This window comes from Brettanomyces bruxellensis, chromosome 5 (assembly GCF_011074885.1).
Source record: "Brettanomyces bruxellensis chromosome 5, complete sequence".
Taxonomy (NCBI): domain Eukaryota; kingdom Fungi; phylum Ascomycota; class Pichiomycetes; order Pichiales; family Pichiaceae; genus Brettanomyces; species Brettanomyces bruxellensis.
The window spans coordinates 1,066,738-1,085,399 of NC_054686.1; the positions used below are offsets into that span (position 1 = coordinate 1,066,738).

At 38.5% G+C, this 18,662-nt stretch overlaps 8 protein-coding genes across 8 annotated transcripts; 6 read left to right on the forward strand and 2 right to left on the reverse strand.

Annotated features, from left to right (window-relative positions):
* Nucleotides 1-600: 600 nt before the first annotated feature.
* SNF4 (AMP-activated serine/threonine-protein kinase regulatory subunit) lies at nucleotides 601-1,611 on the forward strand (the record flags this gene model as incomplete). Its single annotated transcript, XM_041282990.1, has 1 exon — nucleotides 601-1,611. The coding sequence occupies one exon, from the start codon at nucleotides 601-603 to the stop codon at nucleotides 1,609-1,611; it is 1,011 nt and encodes a 336-aa protein (XP_041135766.1).
* A 506-nt stretch (nucleotides 1,612-2,117) lies between these two features.
* BRETT_004495 (uncharacterized protein) lies at nucleotides 2,118-4,457 on the forward strand (the record flags this gene model as incomplete). Its single annotated transcript, XM_041282991.1, has 1 exon — nucleotides 2,118-4,457. One exon carries the CDS (start codon nucleotides 2,118-2,120, stop codon nucleotides 4,455-4,457), a length of 2,340 nt encoding a protein of 779 aa, XP_041135767.1.
* A 626-nt stretch (nucleotides 4,458-5,083) lies between these two features.
* On the reverse strand, nucleotides 5,084-6,709 carry BRETT_004496 (uncharacterized protein; the record flags this gene model as incomplete). Its single annotated transcript, XM_041282992.1, has 1 exon — nucleotides 5,084-6,709. The coding sequence occupies one exon, from the start codon at nucleotides 6,707-6,709 to the stop codon at nucleotides 5,084-5,086; it is 1,626 nt and encodes a 541-aa protein (XP_041135768.1).
* A 925-nt stretch (nucleotides 6,710-7,634) lies between these two features.
* On the forward strand, nucleotides 7,635-8,600 carry BRETT_004497 (uncharacterized protein; the record flags this gene model as incomplete). The annotated part of the gene is made up of 1 exon (XM_041282993.1): nucleotides 7,635-8,600. One exon carries the CDS (start codon nucleotides 7,635-7,637, stop codon nucleotides 8,598-8,600), a length of 966 nt encoding a protein of 321 aa, XP_041135769.1.
* Nucleotides 8,601-8,801: 201 nt separating this feature from the next.
* Nucleotides 8,802-11,848, reverse strand: BRETT_004498 (uncharacterized protein; the record flags this gene model as incomplete). Its single annotated transcript, XM_041282994.1, has 2 exons — nucleotides 8,802-9,392; nucleotides 9,419-11,848. The coding sequence occupies 2 exons, from the start codon at nucleotides 11,846-11,848 to the stop codon at nucleotides 8,802-8,804; spliced, it is 3,021 nt and encodes a 1,006-aa protein (XP_041135770.1).
* Nucleotides 11,849-12,293: 445 nt separating this feature from the next.
* Nucleotides 12,294-12,575, forward strand: BRETT_004499 (uncharacterized protein; the record flags this gene model as incomplete). Its single annotated transcript, XM_041282995.1, has 2 exons — nucleotides 12,294-12,331; nucleotides 12,404-12,575. 2 exons carry the CDS (start codon nucleotides 12,294-12,296, stop codon nucleotides 12,573-12,575), a joined length of 210 nt encoding a protein of 69 aa, XP_041135771.1.
* A 1,083-nt stretch (nucleotides 12,576-13,658) lies between these two features.
* BRETT_004500 (uncharacterized protein) lies at nucleotides 13,659-16,268 on the forward strand (the record flags this gene model as incomplete). The annotated part of the gene is made up of 1 exon (XM_041282996.1): nucleotides 13,659-16,268. One exon carries the CDS (start codon nucleotides 13,659-13,661, stop codon nucleotides 16,266-16,268), a length of 2,610 nt encoding a protein of 869 aa, XP_041135772.1.
* A 1,044-nt stretch (nucleotides 16,269-17,312) lies between these two features.
* BRETT_004501 (uncharacterized protein) lies at nucleotides 17,313-17,993 on the forward strand (the record flags this gene model as incomplete). The annotated part of the gene is made up of 1 exon (XM_041282997.1): nucleotides 17,313-17,993. One exon carries the CDS (start codon nucleotides 17,313-17,315, stop codon nucleotides 17,991-17,993), a length of 681 nt encoding a protein of 226 aa, XP_041135773.1.
* Nucleotides 17,994-18,662: the final 669 nt, after the last annotated feature.

Genomic DNA, 18,662 nt, shown 5'->3' on the forward strand with positions numbered 1-18,662 from the left:
CAATCAACTGATAAAGTTTCAAGTGATTTCAATCTATTTTTTGAGATTATATTTGCGCAAAGACGAAGTGCCGTTATTATTAAAGTGGTTGATAAAGGTAGGTGCGAATCAAGCAAGCAGAATTCCAATGTATAACTACAGATGCAGAGTGCAGAAGAGCAGAGAAAAAAAAAAAAAGTAATAAAAAAATTTTTTCTTTCTTTCCTGATTGGGAACGATGAAGCCTTAAACTGCACTGTAATTACAAATTGTCAATAAAAGGGGTGGTGAACACAAAAAAAAAAATAAGTTATCTCATTTTTTTCAGTCGATCGACTTCGTGGCCCACAATCCTATGAGCGGTCGGTCGGCCGTATTATTTAATTCAAAATTAGAAAAAAAATGTATGCACGAGTAATACCTAGTGCGAAAGACTCATACTCTTTAAGTTCATCTCTGTACTAATTGTTAGAGCTGATTGTCCAGTACGCTTTTGCACACGATTTGGACATATAAATATATCCATATATATATATCTATCTTATTTTATTCTTACATTATCATTTTGCCCCTTCCCTATACATATACATCACCCTTCAAACCCTTGAAGAGTTTCCCACTATGAACACAGCATTCAATCAGCCTGTATCAAATAGTCATTCGCATCCCGGGATATTGTCCAATCTTTCTCCTGAACAAAGAAAGAAGGATCAAGAGATCGGCTTAAAGGCAATCAGGGAGTTTTTGAAGAGCAAGACATCCTTCGATGTGCTTCCCGTGTCCTACAGAGTGGTTGTTTTTGAAACGCTTCTTTTGGTTAAACGAGCTCTGAATATTTTACTTCAAAATGGAATTGTGTCTGCACCTTTATGGGATAGCAAGACGTCTCGATTTGCAGGATTACTTACATCAAATGATTTTATTAATGTCATACAATACTATTCGCAGAACCCAGATCAATTTCAATATATAGACAATTTAACGTTGGATCGATTACGAGACGTCGAGAAGGCGGTTGGTTCATCATCTCTTGAAACAGTTTCAATTCATCCATTTAAGCCATTGTATGACGCTTGTGTGATGATGATTCAGAGTTCCTCCAGACGTATTCCGTTGATTGATGAAGATGAAGACACGCATAGAGAAATTGTTGTTAGTGTCTTGACTCAGTACAGAATTTTGAAGTTTGTCAGCATGAACTGCAAAGAGACCAAGATTTTATTGCAGCCGCTCTGCGAGTTAAAAATTGGAACTACTTCAAATATTTCGGCTGCAAAACTAGAGACACCAGTTATGGAAGTTATCAATTTAATGATAGGCAAGAGTATCTCTGCTGTTCCAATTGTCGATGAACAAAATAAATTGATCAATGTCTTTGAAGCAGTCGATGTGCTTTCCTTGATCAAAGGTGGGCTCTACGCTGATCTATCTTTAAGTGTCGGCCAAGCATTACTGAAAAGATCTGATGACTTTGAAGGTGTCTACACATGTACAATGAATGACAGTCTTTACACGATTTTTGATACCATCAGGAAGGCAAGAGTCCACAGATTATTTATTGTGGATGATGAAAGCAAGCTGCTCGGTGTGCTGACTCTGAGCGATATATTGAAATATATGCTTTTTTCTTAAACTAGATGATTTAATGCCGTTATTCATGTTATATTTCTTGTTATTAGTTTGGTCATGATTTATTTTGCTTTTTTTTTCTCTTTTCTTTTCAAACTCTCTTAGAGATACTTCCGTTTCAGTTATAGATGAATTTTGATGCTTACTCTTAATCTTTATAGCTTTATAAACGCAAACCCGTTTCGATCTGCAAACCTCGCCAAGGCCTTTTTTTTTTTTTCATTTACCGTTAAAAAATCGGAGATTAAATAAATGATCCGTTTTTTATCTTTTCGCTTGCTGTGCAATCTGCAAGTGAGCACAAACCGGCTTACTAATTCCCAAATTTTGAAATTTTATTTTGAATCTTCAATAGTGAATACTTACAATTTGCCTTTTCGGCCCATTTCATCTGCTATCCAGTTCAAACTAAGCGATTATTCTTCATTATATTGCTAGGCTTTATAATCTTCGTCAACCGTATGCCTCATTTGAAATTTCAGTGTTAATCTTAAAAGGTGGTTCATAATATGGCAATCAGCTCCCAACTTCCAAATGATAAGGAATGGTCTTCGAAGGCTGATTTGCCTCAAATCACTCTTCGTTCCACTATAACAGGGTTGATTATTGGTACGGTGATTCTCATTTCTAACTTTCAATTTGGTCTGCAGACCGGATGGGTTTCTATGATGTCTCTTCCATCAGCTTTATTAGGGTTTGCCGTTTTCAAGTCTCTTCAAAAGAGACTCAGTTTTGGGTTCACAGATGTGGAAAATGTATTTGTACAAAGTGTGTCTGTGGCTGTCGCCACCGGTCCTTTGGCGTACGGATTTATTGGAATTATACCTGCGATTGAGAAGTTTTTGACAAACGAGGAAAGTGGATATACAGAAGGCATTGATTTACATCCCATATGGAAGTTAATTGTCTGGTCTGCCGGTGTTGCCTTCTTTGGTGTGTTTTTTGCAATCCCTCTCAGGAAGGAATACGTTATAAAGGAGAATTTGCCATTTCCCAGTGGGAGTGCCACCGCCACTCTTATTTCAGTTTTTCATGGAACTTCCTTGAAAATCGAGCCCGCATCTGCATCAACCGATGAGACTCCTAGCAGAGATATCGAAAGAGAAGATACAAGTACAGAGGCTTCATCAAATGGACAGACAAGGCAAAATAAATCTCCTCTGCCTATACGATCTCTTGAAGCTGCAAGTATTGACAGTTCATTGAGCCAACCTTCTGAGACGGAGCGTTTGCTTGATAGGAGTATTGTTGATGAGCCAAGACCAATTGAAGATGTAGATGATAACGAAGCGCGGAGTGTATATGAAGGCATACGACCATATAGAAGTGATATGACCATTATAGAATCACAGGACTTATGCAGACTCACACAAATCAGCGCGTATCATTCGAACTTAAAGCTCTTGATTAATACATCTGCAGGAGCTGCTGCTTATACTATAGTTTCGTACTTCATTCCGCAGATTAGGGCCATTCCTTTGTTTGGAAATTACATCTCCCACAGATATCTTATAAATTTTCAGCCATCGCCCGCTTATATCGGTCAGGGAATCATTATGGGCTTTGAAACTACCGCGTATATGCTATTTGGAGCCATTTTGGGATGGTTTGTTTTGTCTCCACTTGCACAACATGAAGGCTGGGCACCTGGCGATATTAATGATTGGAAGACAGGCTCTGAGGGCTGGATCATGTGGATAAGTTTAAGTATTATGATTAGTGACTCGGTCGTGTCCCTCGTTGTTGTCACTGTAAGGACACTCTTGCATTTTGTTTCTTCTGTTTGCAACCCAGAAAAGGAATTGGCAACTCAAGCAGCTCGCAATATATCACAACCTATAGAATCTTCTGAGCAATTCTCATCTTTCGTTGAGCCGACTCACACAGATACTAACCACAGCATGAATAAAGGCAGTGACAACGACTCGACAGAAACAACACAAAGTTTTCAAATGCTTCGAGATGTATCCAAGAAGCATCTGGTTCCAAATGTTTGGGTCTCTTGTGGTCTCACATTTTCATGCATATTGTGTGTCTTTTCGACCCGCGCCGTTTTTGGAACTGTCATCCCGATTTACGCTATTGTGATATCGGTCATCATGAGTTTATTTCTTTCTATTCTTGGTGTGAAAGCATTGGGTGAAACCGATCTTAACCCCGTCAGTGGAATTGGAAAATTATCGCAACTTATATGCGCCCTGTGCGTTCCAAAAAATACCAGAGGTTCGATTCTTATTAATTTGATTAGCGGTGCGATTTCAGAAGCTACCACACAACAAGCAGGTGATTTGATGCAGGACCTTAAGACAGGCTATTTATTGGGTGCCTCTCCGAGGGCCCAGTTTGCAGCACAGATATACGGATCGATATTTTCGATATTCATGAGTTCTCTAATGTACAAGGTATACACAAGTCTTTACCAAATTCCAGGTAAGCTGTTTAAAATACCAACAGCAGTGATATGGATCGATTGTGCCAGATTGGTGAGCGGTACTGGATTACCGCCGAAAGTACTGGAGTTTTCGGTATTTTTTGGAATCTTGTTTGGTACGATATCATTACTTAAAAATCTCATCACGGACAAACACAACTGGTATTATAAATATTTAAAGTTTCTCCCAGATGGTGTGCCAGTTGGTATTGGCATATATAATGTGCCATCATTTACATTTGCACGGTTTATTGGAGGGTTCATCTCGTATTACTATCTTAAATGTGTGGGAGATTGTAAACATTGCAGGGATGGAAGGGTGAGAATGATTATTTTCAGCAGTGGATTAGTTTTGGGAGAAGGACTTTTCAGCGTTGTAAATATGATTCTCTTTTCGTTGAACGTGCCGCATTTGTGAAGACGGGCTTACTCATATATAATCTGAAGATATTAATGTTCGTTGCATCATTGAAAATTCGTTATGAATTTAGCCTATTTGTAGGGATTATTGGTGGTATCTAGCAAAGATGTAGGAATATGTAAACACGTGGCAGGGTAAAAAGATTTGGGAGTAGAACTGGAAAACAAAATACAAGCACAAATAAAATTAAGAAAGATGAAGAAAGGAGAAAACAGAATAAAAAGAGGTTGTAAAAAAAAGGGGGAAAAAAAAGAGAAAACGGATAATGAATAGAAATAAAGAATAGAAAAAGCAACAACAGTAGATAGCATCCACACCTGTTACAAAAAGGAATACAATAAAGGCTGCATCAGGAAACATTGAATACGTATGCCTGATGTAGTAGCAACCGAATATTTTCATGGCACCTTCTGTCCAATGATAGCGGCTTCTGATTCCGTCTGTTTGCACAAAATTTGAAAAGCAAATGGTTATTTCTTACAGACAGTTGTGTAACTGGCTTTACTTGCTGCTTTCCGCACGTTTCTTCAGATCAAGAGAAGTCCATTTAGCATATTTTTAAACCCTAGGTTTCCTCCTCATAAATCTCAGTTGTATTTGGCATGTATCAAATCTAAATCAGATCAATTATTCTTTCCTTCGATGCCCTGCTGACGATCTGGTGATCCCTCTCTCCTTTGTCCTCTTTGCTCGCGCATCTTCTCGTTCTCAATCTTGTTGTTTATCAAAAGAAGAGCATTCTGGATTCCGTACATATTGTTTGACATCAAGGTCAATTTTCTTTCCGTGGAGCCGGGAACTTCGTCGTTGATCTTCACGTAGCATCCAGTCTGCTGGCGGATATCCTTTAAATTTCTTCCTCCACGACCAATGATGAGACCAATGTGCTTTTGAGGAACAAATATATCTTGGTTCAGCTTCCCATCTGCACCAGTAGTCACAGTTTCAGCTCTGGTATTGGATGCCACGGCAGCAGGGTTAAACTGTGGAGCATACTGAGGAGGGAAGTATCCTCCCATCTGTGGCGGTTTTCCTCCCGAAATTCTTCCCATGTTAGATTGCCCATCACCAGATTCTGGGGATTGACCGTTGGTATTTCCCTGAGGGGACATTTGGCCGTACATGCCCATCATCTGGGATGGCATGCCCATCATTGGTCCAAATCCAGGCTGAGGACCAAACTGTCTTCCCATTCGTCCACCGCGGAAATCACCCATCATGCGATGTTGGAATCTTCTAGCGGAAGAATTAACTAATGGGATGGTTGGCTGGGCGAAGTTTGCAGGGTTGTAATATATGGCCTTGGACATTTGCTGCTTGTGCTCTATCACCGTCTGTGCTATGTAGTACGTTGCAATATGGATGGCATCAGCTACACCATTGATGTTGAGAACACGGTCTGTCGAAGCAGGAAGAATTTGGTCATTTGCCTTCAGAGCAGCGGCAGAGCTCTCCTCGATCTCTCTGAATCTGCTTCCCTTTTTTCCAATAATGTAACCCATGATCGTGTGTGGAAACAAAAGACGCAAGTTGTACTGCTGGGATTCTAAAGATGAAGGAACATTCAGCGGCTCACCTAGTTGCATCCTCACAATCAATCCAAACGCCTTGGCAACGTATTCGGCAGGGCCTCTCACGCTAATCACTCTTTCTGGAACACCTTTCAAGTTATCACTCACGTTTATGCGAGCATTTGAAAGTTCCTTGATCTTCTTAATTGTCTCGCCACCTTTCCCAACAACTGTTGCAGCCTCGCTAATCGTGCAAAGCATTCTGAAGTGAACGTACGTCGGATCATCGTCATGTACCACCCGATGTGAAGAAATAGGACCTGCACCAGATAACTGATCCTTCGATCCTTCCTGTCCCTCTTCCTTTGAGCCCTCCCCGTTCTTTGAATCATCGTTCCCATCATTACTTGCCATCTCCTCATCCTCGTTCCTTTCGTTGTTGCCTTCTTCTATTTTTTCATCGTTCATGTTGACGTTTTCAGCTTCATGCGAAAATTCAGCGGGAATAGTATCCTTTGAATTGGTATTATCTTTATCATCACTTTCATTGGTTTCAGGTCTCGAAGAATCTTCCTCAGAGTTCAACTCGTTGGCACCAGAAGGGTTCTTTGATGCATCGAGTGGAACTGATGTTTTCTGTTTATCCTCCTCAATATCTTTCTTCTCAACAGCCTCACTGTCCAGAGCAACCCTCTTGGCGGTATTTTCCTCACTCTCCTCGTTTTTCCTTTTAAGCATCTCCAGCGTTTTCGTAGATACTTTGCCAATTGTCTAATTTCAAGGCGGTAGAAGACGATATTACAATATAAATGCACATCAAACCAACAACCAATTGTAGCGTTATTAAAACTTTTTCCTATTTTTCCCCTGCTCTGTTAATTTCCCTCACCAAAATAAAATTCCACCCCTTCCCACTATTTATTTTTTTTTTGTGTTTTGTCGCTCTCTCTTTGCTCCCACTCCGATACTCTCGCGATTAACTCGAGGAAAATAAAAGTTCAAATTTCACGTCATATTAAGCGAGGTAGGTTGAATGGACTGCGGAGTCCAGTCTTTTCTTACATATTCAATTAACAATATTTCTGACTTCCAAAGAACCCGCACAGCATTTAACTAATTGCAACGAATTACAATATTATTTGCCCATCAAATGGGAGGATTCACTGATACAATTTTTATTATCTTGAATTATCTTGAATTATCTTAAACCTTCCTGGTACATGCTTTTTTTGTTGTTCTATTGCTCTGTACTGCCAACCCTAAACTAATGAATAAATGATTTTACTCCGGCATCAAGTTTGCACCTCGAAATATATATTATCGGATCGTTGGTTATATCAAGCCACATTCTGGTTGAATTTAAATTTATGCTATTTTCTGTAATATCCGATTTCATCCCAATAGATCACCCTCTATGTACATGTCCCTAACTCATACAGAATTAAGTGGATGGCTGCTAACGCATCGCTACTATGTGAATCCCCGAAAAAAAAATATTACACTAAGAATAAAATTAGTACGTTTGCAAGGGCTTGGTGAGCGCTAGAAAAGTCCCATGGAGCGAGAAAAATTTAGTTTATCCCTTATTGGGTGAGTGCTTTTTTTTTTGTGCACAACACATATGTACTGAAGTTCGCCCACCAGTAAGCTCATATTTGTGATCATGACATTCACAAGTCGTTCTACTGCTAGGACTAAGGAGGATGCAAATTTAGATCGAAATTTTGATACGGAGGAAGATGATGTGGAATATAACGAATCCGAAGATGAAGATTATGATCCAACCAAGGATAATTCGGAAGATAATAATAGCCAGTCACATGACATTAATCAACGTGTCAAAGGATCTTCCGAACAGGAGGACATTACAGAAGATGACCGCAAGGAAATGAAAAAGTATAAAATGATTGAGTCGTCCAACGGCGGTTTAGTTAAAACTCGACACCAGCGTGAACAAGAAATTGAAAGAAGCAAAAATGAAAAATGGCAACATTCCATGAACAAATCTAAAAAGGGAGGTAGTCTGGACATTGATTCTATTTGGGCAGAGCTTCAAGGCAAATCGCATGAAGTTCTGGCACGAAAGAGATCGCCCTCTTTAGATTCAACAGTGGAGACCAACGTCTCTAGCAATATTAAAACACAACGTGTATCTGCCCCTTCACTGGCCAAAGAACCGCCTAGAAAGATCAAAATCAAGCGTACATATGAATTTGCCGGAAAGGTTGTAACAGAGGAAAAATGGGTTGATAGCTCGTCACAAGAAGCACGTGCACAGCTCAATTCTTTAAAGCTCGAGGGAGTTAGTAAGAATTCGGCTGACAAGCCAAAGTCAGCCACTAAAAGAAAGCTTAATAGCCAAAGGCAACACCCTAAACTTCGGAGAAAGCGAAGAAGGCCCGGCTTGTTAGAGGCTGTCATCAATGGGTCTTCTGCAGCCAAAATTTCAACATTGGAGAAGTCACGATTGGATTGGGCCAAGTATGTCGATAAAGAAAAGATACATGAGGAGCTTAAATATAAAAACAAAGCCGGCTATCTCGACAACCAAGACTTTCTGAACAGAGTGAATACTCGTCAGGATACCCTTTATAGGGATGCAAAGGCAGGCGCTCGGAAAAAGCAGTAAGCTTGATCTAACCTCTTCTTTTCTTAATTACTTGGCTATAGTATGTATTTTTTGTAAATTATTGGGTGGAAATGCATAACTTATATTATACTGACGCTCTTATATATAAGCACTTATCTAAATAATTGATATTGCTTGTAAAATACTTTAACGAGTGGCTTTTGACTCGGTGTAAAAATATAAACCTTATCTCTCTCTCTATCATTTTCTGGCTCTGTTCTCTCTGTTGTTACTTGCCCAGTTTATCACATCCACAAACATTGCACCCGTCGTTTTCATTGATGAATCCAGAATCCAGTCTTTGAATAGTTTGTAGTAGACATCCAATCCTTTTAAAAGCGATGTGTTTCCAAATGTAGCTTCCAATCTCTTTAAAATGAATAATGAAGTCTGATTGCATGCTAACGAATGTGCATGAATCTTCGATTTACAAGATTTTTGTTGTATCGACTTCAAACTCTCAAGCGCACTCTCTTCGGACACAAGTTTGACTTTTTCCTTACAAATCTTCTTAATAAGCTTGTGTGCCTTGTTTCCAACATCTTTATCCATGGTTAGTGCAATAAGATCTATGAGAACGAGTACAATGTTCAAATTAAGTGGATCCTCTCTCCTTTTATCATGGAATATGTCAAGAAGGTCCAAAATCCTTGATTTGAAGAAAATCATCATATTTCGAGCCTCTTGTGCTTCAAGCTTCCGTTGGTTTCCAGACTTTCCTTGAACAACTTCTAATGCTGCCCTTCTCTGTTTGAATATCTGTGATAATGTGGAATCTAAAGCCATCATTTCCTCATCCGACATGGATTCTTCGCTACTATTCTCTTCTTCCCTTCTTCCTCCTCCTCTTCTTCCTCCTCCTCTTCCTTTTCCTTCTCCTCTTCTTCAATTGCATCTGCTTGTTCATTCAAATCATCTGGGCTAACTTCGTTTGTCACACCTAAAGCCTCAGATAGAGCTTTGGATGTATTCTGGTCAATCCGATCTATCTTTAACTGTGAGCCATTTGAATTGTTTTCTTTTCCAACATCGGAAGAAATGCTTCCATCTATTTCTATTTCATCATCTGTACCCTCCTTATCCTCGTCGTCTTTATTATCCGTATTAAAATCACTCTCATCTTGTGCAATACCTTCGTTCTGGTCAAATAGCTTAGACTGGCCTTGCTTATTCTCTTTGGTAAGAAGAATATCAAACAAACGTTGAATTTGACTCTCACCCACCTTATCAACCAAATTAATCCATATTGTCAGTGAAACCTTTTTCATAAGTGTTGATTTCTGGTTTACATATGAAAGCATAAGATCAATAAGAATCTCCATAATCTTCTCCGATTCAATTTTACTTTCACTTTGAATATTTGTGAAAGCATCACGAAGATCCGAGAGAATTGAAACTGATTCAGGATCAGCTGTGTACAATTCAATCAAGGCTGTAGAAAATAGAACTTCAAAGCATCGAAGTAGTTGAACCTTCGAATCCGTGTCTTCTAATTCATCCAAAAGATCACTAATAAGTGTGATCGTATCAAATGTCTCAGTCTTTATCTCTGATATTGATTTTTCGGGTTCAAGTCTCAACGAAAACTCTCCAGGTTTATCACTGTGAACTGTGCTGTCAGCCATACTAATGCGAAGAACAACATATTTTGGCCAATCATAATCCCGCTTGATTGACATGGCCTCGGAGAGTACAGAATATAGTCTTTCCAAGGAAACTTTGGAAATACGTTCGGTATACCTCGGACTGTCCGATTCCTTGACAAAAAATGCATGTTCTATTAGATAATCAATAATTTTCTTCAAAGGAGAGCAATCCTTCGTTAGCCACTCCTTGTTCGTTCTCACAAGTCTAAGCATTGAATCAATTGCAAACAATTGTCTGCCAACAATGTCGCTGTCATCTTCTGAATCAAAGTTAATCAAGAATGCAACTGTGTCAGAAAGTGCTTGAACAGAATTTGATGAATTGAGGATACTTTGCACGGTTTTACTTTTGGTAATCCGATCAAACTTTGGTGAAGCTTTCAGTAAACGCTTCAAAACGGTAATCTTTCTTTCCCCGTAAGAGTTCGTTGTATCTACGATTTTCTTCAATGTGAGTTTGGCCTGTGCATGAAGAACCCTGTTATCTTTTGCAGACTGGTTTACAAGTGAGCGAAGAAGATTTGGAGAAAACACTGCCTCAACCTGGTCACAGAGTAAATAGGGAATTGATAAGGCAAGGGAGAGAATTTCAAAGCCTAAGTATTTCTTCTCTGGAGAAGCAGAAGACTTGAAAAATTGCTCATCCACAGCAGGTTTCCAAAACTCGGAAAATTTGATTCTCTCGACAGGAGCCCTCGAATGATTTTTTTTGTGCTTTTTGGTCTTTTTACTGTCATCATCTCCAGGTTGTGACAATAGCTCCTCAAAAAGGGGAGTCCATATGTAATGAAGATGGGAACTCCATGAGGTAGATTGTCTGTTCTGGCGATTACCACTTTTTTGTCGCTTTTCATCCTGTTGCTTTGTTGGAATCTGAACCTCAGAACTACCAAGAACCTTCGCAAGTAAAGTCATATTTCCCTTTGTGGTGGGATCTCCGTTCTTCCATGAGTTGTCATCTGAACCAATATCAGCTTCTGTTGTCCATTTCGATCTCTTTTCTGGCTTAATCGCAAGATATATCAACACACCCTCCCGAGAAAGTAATAAATTGTTTTCCTTAAGTAATTCCAAAAGCTTAATAGAAGCAGTACGCTTTGTGTCATGCTTTAAGCTTAACAAATGTTTGTAAATGGTTACAAAGCAGATCTCCCTAATCCAGGGCTTCGTAAGAGCAACATCAAATAACGATTTGTAAACAGCAAGAATTTGATCAATGTTATCTTGAAGAACACCAGCATTAAGAAGTGACTGATATCCAAACAACCGCCCAAATAGATTTGATCTTAAATTTTTACCTTTCTCCTTAGAAGCTTCTCTGTTAAGTTTCTGTTCAATTGTTTGCGTATATTTTTCAACAGTATATGTCTTCTTTTCGTTGATTAAAATAGTCAATACCTCACCAAGACAAAGTGAAAATCCAAGTCTTGCGGAGGCCCTTTGTGAACCAAGACCTTTAATTAATCTATCAATCGCATAATTCCAATCATCCTCCGAATCATTCTCTGAAAGTTCCTTAATCAGGCCAGCAGCAGCGGCTATTCTTTCCGACTCCAGCTCCGAAGCCAACTTATAGTAATAATCCTTGGATACTGAACCCATATTCGATAAGTCGATGTCCCTAAATTTGATTGTCAAGTAGATTTTTTTGCTGCCTGCTTGCCGAACTTCAGATTCAGGCTATGTCTTGTCCTTGGATCTAGTTCGAGGAAAGATATCAAGCAAAAAAAAAACTTTTCAGCAAAATGTTGTGTCACATGATTTGCATCAGATGACCCAGAGAATTTGTTAGAGAACTACCCGCCCAATAAGATTGCAAAGAAGAAAAAAATATGGGGAGAAAAATTAAAAGTAAAGTAGTGAGGATGAATTGAGGTGAAATTTACGTACTAAATTGCAGGAGGAAAAATTGAATTCAACTCACTTGAGTGGTGTGGTTAAAAGTGATTCGCTAATATTTGTCTTTGTCAACCAGAAGAAGCACTAGTATACACAAATTCTCCTTCCGTTTTTTTTCAAATACATACGATACTATACATACATCAAAATGGCTGCTGTTGCTGCTTGGAAAAAGGCAGGTTTCTCGTAAGTATACATTACTGTTCTTCAGCTCAATTGATAAGATTATTTATACTAACTTATAGTCTTTTTTTACAGTATTAACAAGTACTTTGCTATAGCTGCAAGAACTGTTGAGAGGTCTTTAAAGCCAGATATCAGAAAGGAGGCTGATAGAAGATATGAGACTGAGCTTAAGGTACAAACATTGAATGATGGTGAAGTGACTAAGATTGTCGATTTAAACACTGGCAAGGAGATTGCTGCTTAAGACATTCATTTGTGTTTGGTATCGCAATTTGAGCTTTAATATGTGGGAAGAAGTGTAAACTTCTCTGTGTTATGTTTGAAGTGAGGGTAATGTTCATTCCGGGGTGTTGATACTTTATTTAAAGTAATGTGTTGCCTTCGGTCAAATGTCATTTACATGGAGATCTTTATTTCTTTGACGGATATAAGGTTATTTTTTACAATCATAAGTTATTCAAGTATTCTACAATATAAATAAACAAGAAATTTATTCTATCCTGCTAATCTTCAACGGTTAGTTTATTCACTCCACTCTGGTAGATTTACTTCCTTATTTCCAGTATTTTTGTTTTTACCTTGTATAATCTCATTCTAATGTGGAAAACTCGCTTGTTTTCGTATGATTTTAATTGTGTTCTACTTCACTTGTGTTTTAATCTTGACTCATGTCAGTTTTCCGCGAGGACTTCAAATGAAAAAAAAAAAAAAAAATAAAAAAACTGCGAAATAATCGCGCATAATAATATCTATCTCGATTTCATTATATGCACCCAATCGTCATCTATATAGGGTCCTTTTTGAATACACCTAACTCTTATCCTAGTATATAATACTCTTATCCTAGTATATAATATCCTTGTGGTGATCACTCCACTTCTTGGTATAGGATACATTTTTAGTTAAGCATATTCCACCTTTCTGTGTTTCCTACTAATTTAATCTGTCTGTTTCATTGATCACAATTTTGCCGGTCTTTCAGTGAAAACGTAATCACCGATATACCAAAATATAACTCAAGGATCAACAGATACTCTTGCATTTACATTTGGAACATTACCAAATAATTTGGGACCGTTTGATTTTGAATCATTTCAGATACATATCTGATTCATTTTTGTTCTCTAAAATCTAATTTCGATCTTTGGTTGTTGGTTTCATTCGGAAACAGTGATTATTGCAATTGCTGTTCGATATTTATTGTGAAGTTATCCCGTTTTCTTTCATTTCATACTTTATCATGATTACGGGCACTTCATTTTTCAAACTTCGGCCAATAATAGCTTCTCCTTGCAGGAGACTGGTATCAAGATGCAGCGGTTTGCGAATGGCATCATCGACAATTCAACCTGTCTGTTTGAAACGACAATCAATTCTGAAAGAAACTTCTTCTTTTAGAAGTCATCAGATTTTGAGAAGCTTTATGCCCTTGGTTAATCCTACACATAGTTTAAGTCCTTACGTACGATCAAGTTTGTTCTTGACCCGTATTGGATCTTTACGAACCTTTTCCACTTCCCATTATTCATTAAGACAGTTGGGAGGAGAGAAGTCGTCATCTAAGCCTGGTAATAAATTGGTCAAGCGCGAAAAGAAATATTGGATGGAAAGATGGTTTGGTTTAACAAAGGAGCAACGAACTGAAGCTGGTTTCAGTGAGGTGAAAAGGTTACTTTTGCTTGGTAAGCAAGACTGGAGACTGTTCTCTGTGGCAATAGTTCTCTTAATTATTTCATCGGCAATTGTGATGGCTTTGCCTAAAGTCACAGGATCCATATTAGATGCTACTAAAAAGTATGACAAGCTAGAGGATATTAGTTTATATGGCTTTACACTGAACGAGTTTATGGCGATTATGGCAGGTCTATTACTTTTGTCTACGTTCACGACATTTGGTCGTATCATTATTCTTCGAGTTTTAGGTGAGAAACTTGTTTCCAGGTTGAGATCTAGGATAATGAAAAAGACTTTAAGGCAGGATATGACTTTCTTTGATGAAAACAAGGTGGGTGACTTAATTTCACGTTTATCCTCTGATGCGTACGTCGTGTCAAAGTCCATTACACAGAACTTGTCGGATGGAATTAAATACACTATTGTTGGTGCGTCGGCTGTTTCGATGATGTTTATGCTATCACCAAAGTTGTCGGTGATCCTCTTGGCATTTGCACCTCCATTGCTTTTTGCCTCTTATGTTTATGGACTCAAGATTCGTGCAATATCCAGAGCATTGCAACAATCCACCGGTTCGCTCACAAAAGTTGCCGAAGAGCAGTTAAATTCTATAAAAACGATTCAATCATTTACTGCTGAAACCAAGGAGCTCACAAGATACGATGATAGGATTCGTGATGTCTTTCGAATCAGTTATAAAGATGCAGTCACAAATGCGACATTTTTCGCCTCTACTGGTGTGATCGGAAACATAACACTATTATTGACCTTGGGACTTGGCACATTCTTTGTTATGGATGGAAGCATGACTGTTGGTGGGTTAACAGCTTACTTGATGTACACTGAGTATTGTGGGAGCGCAACTTTCGGTATTGCAAACTTCTACACTGAGCTTTTCAAGGGTGCCGGTGCAGCTTCTAGATTGTTTGAACTGTTGGACCAGGACCCGGATATCGATGGTGTTGAAGGTGAAAAGTTGAAAACATCAAAGGGCCACATTAAGTTTGAAAAGGTCGACTTCAGCTATCCTACCAGGCCAGATAACATGGTTTTCCGTAATCTCAATTTAGAGATAAAGCCGGGCTCAAATGTCTGCATTGTTGGACCGTCAGGCAGGGGAAAATCCACCATTGCATCTCTTCTCCTGAGATTTTACAATCCTGATTCGGGAAAGATAACCATTGATGGAGAGGACATTTCAAAATACTCTGTGCATTCAATCCGTCAGGTGATCGGCTTTGTCCAGCAAGAGCCTGTGCTCATGCCTGGATCAATCCGGGATAATATCGTTTATGGTATGCCTCCTGGTGTGAAAATTACAGGGGATATGATCGAGTGGGCGGCAGCAAAGGCAAATTGTGATTTTATCGATCAATTTCCAGATCGGTTTGACACAGATATCGGACCTCGTGGCTCATTACTATCCGGTGGTCAGAAGCAGAAAATTGCCATTGCTAGATGTTTAATCAAGGAGCCACGTATAATGATACTTGATGAAGCCACTTCGGCTTTGGATTCACGATCTGAAAATGCTATTAACACGACACTTGCTCGCTTGCTTCGGGACCAATCGATGACTACAGTATCCATTGCCCATCGGAAGTCGACAATTGAGAAATGTGATGATGTATTAGTTCTTGGATATGATGGAAATATCGTTGAGGAAGGACGTTATGATGAGTTATACTCGAACAAAGACTCTCGTTTATACAAGTTGCTGAATGAGACATCGCCGAATAATGTGGCATCGGAAGCACAGCTACGGAAGAAGGAGAGTGAGAGGAAACGGAAGGAAGAAGAAGCTCTCAAAGAATGTGAAACGAAACCCACGGTATTAAGTAAGGAGGAAGTGGAAAAACTATCGTTGGAGGAGCGAAGTTTGGCTGCGGAGAACTTCAGCGAAGAAGGAGTTGAAATGAATGATGAGTTTGGCCATAAACTTATGATTCCTCATCATGTTGGCACGGAAGAATTTATCTTGCATGCAGCAGCTGATCGTGAGGAAGCAGAAAAGATAAGACTCAAGGAAGAGAAACAGCAGGAGAAAAAGAAAAAGAAAATGGAGGAAGAAGAGTCCAAAAAGAATAATGAGGAATCCCAAAGCGATCCTGACTCAGCCAAAAAGAATGAGTCCGATACTGTTACTGATGATAGCACTGACAGTACCGATAAACCTGCAAAGGAAGCTGATTCGGATGCTGCCAATGAGTCTCAATCAAAAGAGAGTAATAAAACAGGAACGGAGGAAAAGGTTCGAACATGATCTGGGATACTGGGAAACAGTCTGTATATTTGTATAAAAAAACTCTTGTATAAAGGTAGATGGAATACAGTTGGAATGGTCGGCAAATTCGGCTGGCCTTCTTGATTCTTTTAGACATGTTCTATCTTCTGGAAGACATACATACTCTTATCAGTAGCGACTATTCACATTGTATTTTTTCATGCTGCAATGAATTTTCGGAATTATATCATCCCGCCGTATTTTTCCCTTTTTTTTTCACCCTAATGTTGCTGCTACTCGTCTGTATCTTCGAATGCGGGCATTTTTTATTTATATACAATCAGACGTAAACATTTCCGAGCCTGAAACGCTAGTGCCTTGCTGCATTATTATGCCTTTAACTCACATTATCTGACGGGTCCAATTTCGCTGCTTTGGGGTCGGTGAACCGTTTCCCATGCAAAAAGGTTAAAGATCTACCCAATTTTTTTTCATGTTTTACATAAGCCTATAAATTTATTTTATCAATGAAAACAAGCTGTTGACGTTATACTATATTTTCATTTTTACTGATATATTTGTGTCAATCAAAATATTGTATGGCATTCCTTAGTTGCCCCCAGCTGTAAAACAAGTTAGTGTGGAAACAGAGTTTATTGTAGATTGGCCTTCCGCTGATATTATGACACTTTTTTTTTTTTTGAATTTATTCTGCTTCCGTTCTTTTGCCATTCGATTTGATTTTTTTATTTTTATTTTTATTTTTACTTTTATTTTTATTTTTTTTGTGACTTATCTGCGTAGCCTTCCTAAGAACATCCTTGTTCAGTAACAAATACAAACGTATGATATTCAAAAATATCGCCGCTGAGTGATTAGAGGTGTGTGGGACAATAGCATATATAGTTGCTTATCTTTCAAAATATAGATCGAGAGAACGGTGCTTCCTCTGCATTTATTACAGGCAACAGAACTTAATAGAAGTCTTTATTTTGTTGCTAAAGGGACAAAATCGCATCTTTTACAAGTAACGGAATATTGTTACACTATAATATATATTTACAAGCTACAGGTTTAGCCAATATGATTTCATCGGCTGCCGTTCTTCTTCAGAAGGAACTGAAGGATTTATCAAAGAATCAACCCTGTTTCTACATTCAGCTTCAGAATGATAACATCTATGATTGGGATGTGGGTCTTTACATCGATAATTCTGATTCTAAATACAATGGAGCTTTTCTGAGAGGTAAGATGCAGTTTCCTCGAAACTATCCATTTGCCCCTCCTACCTTCAGGTTTACTCCAGCCATTTTCCATCCAAATGTTTACACGGATGGGCGTCTATGCATATCCATTTTGCATAGGGCTGGCGATATCTATAATGATGAACCATCAAATGAAACCTGGAGTCCAGCACAGTGTGTGGAGTCCATCCTTATCTCCATACTTTCAGTTTTAGATGATCCTAATATAAATTCGCCAGCCAATGTTGATGCGGCAAAACTTTTCAGAGATGACAGGGAGGCCTATTATCGTAAAGTTGCCAAAGATGTTGCCAGATCAAAAGAGGATATACCCGCGGATTTCAATATACCAGATCCATCCACAAAGAAGTTGGAGGATGAATATGAAGATGAATGGTTCTATGATGAGGATGACGACGATGACGACGACGATGATGACGATGACGATGATCAAAGCTTATATGATGATGATGTGGAAATGAGTGAAGATTACGGTGATACTGAGGGTGGAAAAAAATAGTTTCTGGCATTTGACCGGCATATGGACTTTAATATAGTACTTTTTATCGTTTATTCTTTCCATTTCATTCGGAAATGGAGTCCATTGTCTTTCGCTTTTTTTTTTTTTGATTATACACACGTTCAGTTCTATGTTTTCACGCTTCACCCTTTCCTCTGTTGGACCTTTCCCTTGCCAACATTTCAATGCATAAATTCTTCAAAGAGTCAACATCGTCCTTATCCACTTCTTATTTTCAAGTCTTTTTACCCCTTTATTTTCAAATTTTAGCTATAGATCAAATCATAAAGCATTTTCAATTATTATTAATCTATTGTAGTTAGTATTCAAGCAGTAAAAATGTGTAAATATAATTAGCGAAACGTTCAGGATAGTTAGAGTACGTGGTTAAGTACTTGTTAGAGTAAACTTTCGGATAGAAATTGCGGTTATCTAAGAAAAATATTATTTTCACAAAGTCTATAGCTACTAATCAAAGTTTGTCCTTCCAAACAAAGCATTTTCAATACTAATTAGCTACACTCATCATGCTATCACGAATCGTTAGAAAAAGAAATTGTATTTTTGATCTTTAAAAGAGATTTTATTCCCATGTAAAGATTGAAACTAGACAAGAAAAAAAGGCCGGCCAAGTGTAAACATAAAATAAACGAGCGTTATAAAAAGATA